The 8,844-nt window shown below is 36.6% G+C and overlaps 1 protein-coding gene across 1 annotated transcript; it reads right to left on the reverse strand.

Moving 5' to 3' along the window:
- Window positions 1–1,954: 1,954 nt before the first annotated feature.
- On the reverse strand, window positions 1,955–7,334 carry LOC306865139 (meteorin-like). The gene is made up of 4 exons (XM_079409542.1): window positions 7,084–7,334; window positions 5,977–6,404; window positions 3,365–3,424; window positions 1,955–2,465 (listed from the first exon to the last, which is right to left on the reverse strand). The coding sequence occupies exons 1-4, from the start codon at window positions 7,182–7,184 to the stop codon at window positions 2,152–2,154; spliced, it is 903 nt and encodes a 300-aa protein (XP_079265668.1). The 5' UTR covers window positions 7,185–7,334; the 3' UTR covers window positions 1,955–2,151.
- Window positions 7,335–8,844: the final 1,510 nt, after the last annotated feature.

An 8,844-nucleotide genomic window follows, 5' to 3' on the forward strand; every position in this document is an offset into this window, starting at 1 on the left:
AGATTTCTGTTTCAAATAAATGCTGTTTTTAAACTTTCTAGTCATGAAAGAATCCTGAAGAATAACATCTATCAGTTTCCACAAACAAACTGTTTTCTACATTGATAATCAGAAATTATCAAATCAGTATATTAGAATGATTTCTGAAGGATCATGTGACACTGAAGACTGGAGTAATGATGCTGAAAATACAGCTTTGATCACAGAAATAAATTACATTTTAAAATATATTCACATAGAAAATGGTTATTTTAAATTGTAATAATATTTCAAATTTTTATTATATTTTTGATCAAATAAATGCAGCCTTAGTGATCAAAAACATTAAAGTCAAACTGAAATCTTTGAACAGTAATGTAGTATATTGATAATATTCACATTACGCTCTAAATAAAAGTATCTATTTTAATTTGAATTGGTTTATTTAAATTAATTTTCTATTTCATATTGGAAAATAATCTATTTCAGGTTTTTCTTTTTACAATATCACACCTTGTTTTACTTTAAGTAATTCAGAGACCAGACAAACGCAAATTTGATGATTTTTGTTCTTTATAAACAAGTATATTTTTTAACCAATATTTCATACAACCTCTACAATGTTAACAGAATATTTCATCATCCAGTTTTAAAACTCTAAAACATCTTATATACACTGATATCCACACATATACATATATTTTACACCCAGCAGTCACATTGGTTTGTAAAGACATTAGTAACAAACACTGGCAGCATAAAATATGGCAGCTTCGCATCTCGGCTCGCTCTCTACATTTGGTTGATCCGGTCATTTGTTTAGTGCACATACATCGCTGACAAAAATGGATATGAAGCACAAAATAAAGACAATAGCAGATAAGCAGAATTAGATGGAGGACAGTGTTTGCCTGAGACCAGCAGTCAATGTTTTGGTACACAAGTCCACAGTATGAGCGTGTTGTCAAGCTTTACAGAGAGTCTGAGAGCAAGAGACGATATTTCAGACCCTTTATAGATTATATAAAGATGTACATATATTTAAACAACAAATAAAATCCAGATTTGCGAGGATACCCTGTTCATGTGCGTTCACACTGACAACAGTTTAACTGTCAGATTAAAGCAATTAAATATTCAGCATCACATGACTTTACACTCTGCTCTCCCATTGGTCATTGCACCGCTGCTCATTTGCATAAAGTTGAACTGCTCAGCTTCGTCTAAATGCAAAAGACTTAGATGGTAAATTAACAGAAATTGAATGTCGTTCAGATGCAAATCGCTGTCAGTGTGAATGCAGCGTTGAAAATAAAAACATTTTTCATCAGAGTAAAAGTGCTCTGAATGTGACGGTAAGTTTATATCAGCTTAGCAACATCAAAGCAAACTAGTGGTGACGTTAACCATGTTAACTAGTTAACCATGAGGTAATCAGCACATGCTATCTGTAGACACCAAATAATTAATGCACTATTGCTATTGTTTTCATTACTTGATGTTAGCTGCATGCTATCCTCAGCCTGTTAGCATATAAACCATAGCTGATTTCATATTATAGAAATATATATTTATACAAAACATCTTTTGCTATGCTACATATAGATCCGTTTTGGTTCTCAGTGCTTGCAGCATCCAGGTATCGCCATCTTTCCCTTCCGTTCACCAGTGCAAATTTAGAAAATAGACTTGCTTTTTATATATATATATATAAAAGAAAATATATACTCTCAATACAAAAACAGAGTGTTTAAACATTTTCTTTTCATATAAAGGCTGACAAATCAATGTTTTTCTGTGGCGTCAAATACTGCAACAGACGACTGTGCTACATGCATTGCGTACAGCTTATTTACCAACTCAACATCATGAGGACTTTACATATTTCAGTGATATGATGTTCATATCAAAGCGTCCAAGGACAAGATTTCCTGAGTTTAGAAAAGAGGCCCAGTTTAGGACCCCAAATCTGGGTGGAATTAGATAGACATGGACACACAAATGTCCTTTTTCAGATATCCATCTTGATCCAGTGATCTTTGCTGAGATTTGCTCCTCCAGTGTCTCTGTTCTCCTAAACTTCTGTCTGTGTTTCTATCATTTGCTCAGGAGTTTCTCAGATCTTCTGCGACAGAATCACGAGTTTCGCCCGCGCGTGAGCGTGTTTTCCCGTCAGTCGTTGACCAGAGTGCAGGGGATCATCAGGGACTGTTTGGCCTGCTCGTACACCTTCAGAAAGTCTTTATAGCGTGGAGCGCAGCCGAGCCACGCCTCCCCAAAGTGCACACGGCCGGTAAACAGGAAGCTGCCAGCGCCGGGCCGAACGCCGCACTGCAGAGGTGTCCGGATCTCGCCCGACCGCGTCAGACGCCCGGATTCAGGGAACAGTGCAAACTTCTGCCGGTAAACCCGCGTCGCGCTCACTTTGATCACTGCCGCTTTCAGATTTGAGTCTGTATCCACTGAACGGATGTTTCCTCGAACAACTAAAAACACAGAAACTCTGTTAGAATTATAAGTAATGAGTGTCAGACTTGAGCTTTTGCTGCTTCGGTTGTTTTACGATTTCCTTCTAAACCAGAAAATTCAATCGGAAGATGCTAAATTAACTCTCTGGATTGATGCCAATTGGGTTTGGTGTGAATAAATTAGAAATGTACTTTTATCCAAAGCAGTTCACAGTAGAAGAGTGCAAAGAGTAACCTAGTGTGAAGAAACCTCTAAAGCAATAACAATTTCAAATAAATGTTAACTTAATGAAAATAAAGTATAAAAAACTTGCGTAGCCTACTAAAACAACTAAAATTAATAAGTAATAAAAAATAAAAACGATAAAAAATGTATTAAAATAACTGTAATAAAATGTAATAAAATATATTTTTTTAAACCAATAAAAATAGCAAAACCAAAAAACTACTAAAACTAAAATATTTTTTTTTAGTTTAACTTGATGTACTAAAATAACTAAAACTGAAAAAAATAAAATAAAAACAACAGACATATTTAAAAAAAACTAATAAAATAATAATTGAAAAAAAAATACAAAAAAGTGGAACAAAATGACCAAAATTTTAAATAAAATGAAAATGAAAAAATTATTTATCTAAATATCTAAAATAAAAAAAAATAAAAAATCTAATTCAAAATATTAATAAAAACATGATAGTTTCTTAATGATACTAAATTAGGGCTTGGGTTTGAACCGGTGACCTCCAGATCTTTAACTAAACCACTAGAAAATGTATCGGTAGTTGAAGGTTATAGGTTTGAGTTTCTTTCTATCCTAGAGTCATTTACACAATTTAGTGGAAAAGTCCTGCTGATTGCTTGGAATAAAAGCACATTTATCCTAAAAAGCAGACAAAAAGTCAATTCAAATACTCACCAAAGTCACTAGTGCACACAGCCATCAGGATCTCGGTGTTATTGCACGGCCTACAGGCTCCTGTGAAAGAAAGAAAGAGAAGAGAAGAACATGAGACACAGAAGAACAGGAACACCAAGAGATGAGGCGTAACATGCAGCAGTTACTTTACGGCTCTTCGGTGGATGTGTGATGGAGATAAATGACCTCCTGATAGGTGTGAGCCACGTCACCTGATCAAAGCTCATGAGAGAGGTGTGTTTCCCCTCAATCAAGATCCTAACACTTCCCTCTTCCTCTCTAACCTTCATCTGGCTGATCTGTATGAGCTAGTAAAGTAAGAAAACCGAACAGCTGATCTCACAAAACCCACCCACACAGAAACCAAACCGTCTCTCATTCTTCAAGTTTGTGTCATTTTGAAGATGCAGGATGCTTGTAAATATGTTTACAAAGTTTTTCCACGTTAACTATAGTTTCTAATAAAACTGTCAGACTTCAAGTCAGGGTAGATGGCTTCATTAATTTGAGACAATAGGCTGCACTAAATAATATGTCCTAGCTCAAGTCTAAGATTTTATTAAATGTATCAATTTAAATGTAATTGTAATATAATTTTAAATAAGATTTATAGTGTATTTAAGTTAATTTGTGATATTTTTTTTTAAATCACAGCAAATTAATGTTTTTGGACACATTCTTGAATCAATACTAGTGATTATTGAGATACTATTACATTTTTGTTAATATTTTCAACTAGTTTTTATATTTTTAATTTTAGTTAATATTTTAGTAATTTTGTTGCATTTTTGTGTTGTTTTTTAAATATGTCTATAGGTTTTATCAATTTTGTTTTAGTTATATCAAGTTAAACTAAATAAAAATGAGAAATGTTGCCTTGGCAACTAACTGAAATAAAATAAATCAAATTTTTTAAATATTTTATTTCAGTTAATTTTTACTTTATTTCAAGTAACACATTTTTTTATGGTTTTAAGTTGTTTTCACGTTTAGTGAATTGTGAGTAAATAAAAAACTGTTACAATGTGTTCAATTAAAAAATGTGTATGTACATCATATTTATTTGTATTGTTAAAAACATGCATTATATTGGCCATCCTGCGCCTTAAATGTCGGTCATAATGGTTGAACATTACGTAAAGTTGAGCACTATTTAAAGTCATCATTCCTGAAAGTTTATCGAATGCATGCCGTGTGCTCTCAAACAGCAACAGGTGTCTGTGTGGGTGTGAGAAAGAAAGTTGTTGGCCCTTTAAAACTTTTAAACGTCCTTCCCTGTCTCCTCTCTGCTCCCAAAACTCCCAACAAAAGATCCGCTTTTCAGTTGTCCGGTTATCCCCCCACCCCACCGTTACCACAGCGACTGCGCTCTCATGCAGGTCTCCGAAACGGCTCACTATGGAGACAAACCCCCGTCCCATACGAAGCTTTTGTCTTTCTCTCCCTCCCCCTCCGCTCTTGGCTTTTCCGCTTCTCACAACTGGCTGGAAGGAGCTTCCCAGCTGAGACGACCTAAAACTATTACTGAAACCTGTTACATTTAAATAACTGCAGTGCTACAATTACAGATCCACATGAAAAGTGCTTGTTTGTGCTTTTCGAGAAGCACAAGTCTTCAGATGGTGGTTCTACTCTGAAATGCATTACTCTAAAGTTCAAGTCTCATTATAGTTTGAATGAATGCTCTGTTCATGGCTGGTTTTGTCTGTCTGCTGCTCCTCTCGTTCTCCACCCAGAGGTCACTCGACTCCAACTCAACTTATTTTCGGAGAACTAATACTCCTACTTTGCATAGTTTCATAATGTTGCACTGAACTTTTCTGCAGAACTATCACAGGTTTGCTGAAACATAATCTGCAGGTTAATTCTCAGAAACGAACCCATGTAGATGAGCCTAAGCGTATAGAGTTGGTAATAGTCATTTTTGGAAATTTGGGATTATTTTTGGGATAATATCAAATTGTTAAATTTTAGTTCCCAGTTTTTTACTTTCCAAAATCTACAAATGCTCTTTAGTCAAATAAATTTTTTTTTTTGCATAGTTTCAAAGCTTTGCATTGCTCTTTTTTGCAGAATCATCAACTCACAGGTTTGCAGAAACATTCAGGATTCGCCTGCAGGTTAATTCTCAGAAACTAATCTGTTTAGATTGTCCTAAAAGCACAGAAGAGTTGGTTTGTCTGCAATTTTAGATTATATTTGGGCAGATATTAAACTAACTAAATGTTAGTTCCCACTTTGTGTTTAATATTTTAAACTATTTTTTTGTAAAATAAGTGTTTTTGCATAGTTTTGTAGCATTTACACTGCACTTTTTTGCAAAACCATCAACTCTTGTAGATTTAGAGAAACATTCAGGCTTCGTTTACTAGGAAACAACCCCATATAGATGATCCTAAAAGTCCAGAAGAGTTGCTAGTAGTAATTTTTTGGAAATTTTAAATGATTTTTGGGCCAATATTAAATTCAGAAAACATTTCTGTTTAATATTGAAAGTAAATTTGACTAAAATCAATGTTTGTTGTCGTTGCATGAAATAGCTTTTAATTTGGTTGCAACCATTGTATACTATATGTTACATAAATCACTGCTGTATCTTCCAGAATATTCACCTTCGCTGCCGATTGGATCCGTGTTGACTGACGGCTGCGCCGTCCAATCGCCTCTCAGCTCATAGCGAAACGCAGCGATGCGTCTGCTTATGTCCTGGTGAGGCGTCGCTTGCAGGAAGAGAGCCGGGCGCTCTCCAGGCATGGCACTGAAGCAGCGCACACGGGCCGGGTTGGAGGTCTCGTCTCCCACCAGAAGCTCCAGGACTCCATCCCGCTCCAGGTAGAGCTGAGCCCCGCCCCAGTGCTGATCCGGCTTGATGCAGGCCGACACCGGGCTCCTGCTGGACTCGCCGGGACCCATGGCGCTCCACGGCAGTCGGGGCGAAAGAGTGAGACGCAGCGCTCCGGCGGGGTACAGCCACTCCACCGAGCCCTCCGCACACCTCAACCAAACCTGCTCCACGTTCTTCACCGCCTGAGAGAGACCACTGCACAGATGGAAACCAGCAGAGGTTAACCAGAGAAATCTGAGCATGCCAAACCTCTATGAGTCAGTTGATCCACATTAAATGAGGTGCAAGCAGAAAAACAGTCATTTCTCTTGGTCTGCTTTCTCAAAACTTGAGTCTTGAGTCATTTGACCCATGCATAAAGTTGCAGGAAAAGGTTAACGCCCCCTACTGGTTACTGGTTACTTTAACTGCAGCCATTTAAACTTTCTGCACTAGTGGAAACATCCTTAAACATGCATTAGAATTGCAACCCTCATATTGCACCTATTTACTCCATTATAATTATATTTTCCTTATACTTTACAAACGAAGCGCTTAATTAACTCTTTTTGCGCATTTGCGTAAACTATTCAAATTACACTGACTAGAAATATTCACGAACGACAGATAGATAGATAGATAGATAGATAGATATGCAATTCAATTCATGCACAAATGTAAGAGATGATTACTGCACATTATATTTATACAAAATATTTTACTTATGTTTACTGTAATTAATTGCATACATTTTGCACACTTTTAATTGCACAGAAATCATGCAAGATAGCAGAAAAAATCAATGCATTCTGGGACAAAACGTAAACATAATACGCAATCTATTTAAAAATCAACAGATATAAAGCCTGTAACTCTGCATGTTGGTAATATTTACCTTCCCCTCCAGCTGCACTGGTCTTCTGAGTAACTGGCCATCGTGAAACCCGTCAGGAATGAAATCCAAAGCGCAAAATTCCTAAAGTCCCAAACCTCCATCACCGCGTAAAGAGACACTGCGCTTCTCCAGAGAGGTGCGTGCGTAAAGTCCTTCTCTTCGCTGCTTTTCCAAATCTATAATTAAACTAAACGAAATCCTACTGATTCCATGCTGTTGTCTGATCTAAAACACTGATCTGTCTAAACTAAACTTCCCCTCTCTTTCTGTAGATCAGTCCGTGCCGCGGGAGCAGAGACTGACTGAGTTCCAGCGCAAGAGTTTCAGAACTGGACCAAACTTTAAACCCCGCCCACAGCAGGAGGCGTGGCTTCTCCACAGTTAAAGTCCAATGAATGGCATCTCCTCTATTCACACACTGGGTAAAGGAAAACGACAGAAGAATGTTTAATCAGCCTGAATGTATGTGAAGGATTTTGAAACATAACACGTTGTTGGCAAACGCGTCCGAATCATTTTAGCGAATCGAATGGTTCGCGCGGCTCGGTCAGTGAACCGATTAAATGATTCACAGGGTTTTCATAGCCCAAATCGCTGTTTATGTCTTTGTTTTCAAATTAGGTTATATAAAATGGGTTGTATTTGTGTTGTTTATTGTTTAAAAAAATAAATAATAAAAATAAATAAATGTAGTTTTTCCAAGTAGGCTATGATTAATATTCTTAATCCAGAAAGTTCATGATTTCTACAAACAGCATTTTCCCAAACTCACAGTGTTGTTTACTGCTAAAAATAAATAAATACATAAATAAGTAAAAATAAGTCACTGATTTACAAACAAATGCCATTCGGTTCTAAAAGAATCATTTCATAGAGTCGGTTCAAACAAACAAACAAAACGTTCGAATTCGTTGTTGAATCAATTAATTTTTCAGAGAAATGCGAGAAAATACTTAAAAAAAAAAGTTTCAGTTAGCTTAATTAACATGGTTAAAGGATTTTAAATGACCCTGTAGTCAAAAGTTACATTTTAATCCAATCAATCTTAATTATACATTGTAATCCAATTAAAGATGGCTAATGATTAATATATGTTTGTGATGGAATATTTGTCTAAAAATAGGGGACAAAGTGCTAGAAAATGGAATAGCAGGCTGCAAGAAGTGCTCAAAGCTGAATCAAGTTGGGAAGAACTAGGATGAAATCGTATAAATGCATGATAAATCCACTCCAGTGCTAGGCTATTAAATTTATGGAGAGAGGCAAAGACCAGGGGGATGGGTGTGGTGGTTGGGGGTAAATGGAGCTCTCTGCAGGACGTCCTGCCCTCCGTTCGGCCCATGCTGAGGGACTCTTTCATCTCACTGCATTATAAGCAAATCAAATATTCTTTTGTATCACCACTGCAATCTATCTTTATGGATAGTGTGCATGTGTGCGTACGTGAGCGTGTGTCTTTGATGTGGTTATGACAGGACCTTTGACATATTCAAAGCCTGATGTCCAGTAGCCCTGCTGAGGTGTGTTTTGTGTTCTCTGCTGATCTGCTGTGTATAAAGTGAGGCTTTTGTTCTCTGGTGGCCACTTCAAAGAATAGACACATGAAAGCAAACGTGAATATGCATGTATGTGCATGTGCATGTTTGGTGTTGCAGTGTTGCATAGCAGGAGAATTGACTTTTTGAATCTTGAATGGACTCTTTTTCCAATATTTGCACACCAAAAGCATAAACCTTTTGCAAATGAAGAAATATGGTGAAG

Source organism: Barbus barbus (genome assembly GCF_936440315.1).
Source record: "Barbus barbus genome assembly, chromosome: 46".
NCBI lineage: Eukaryota > Metazoa > Chordata > Actinopteri > Cypriniformes > Cyprinidae > Barbus > Barbus barbus.

Bases quoted from the DNA above. Each gene is read 5' to 3' on its own strand.
- LOC306865139 (XM_079409542.1), bottom strand. From the start codon at position 7,184: ATGGAGGTTTGGGACTTTAGGAATTTTGCGCTTTGGATTTCATTCCTG. The intron at 3,425-5,976 runs GTGAATATTCTG...TTTCTTTCACAG, and splicing joins GGATCCAATCGGCAGCGAAG to GAGCCTGTAGGCCGTGCAAT. The intron at 2,466-3,364 runs GTGAGTATTTGA...CTGTGTTTTTAG, and splicing joins TGTGTGCACTAGTGACTTTG to TTGTTCGAGGAAACATCCGT.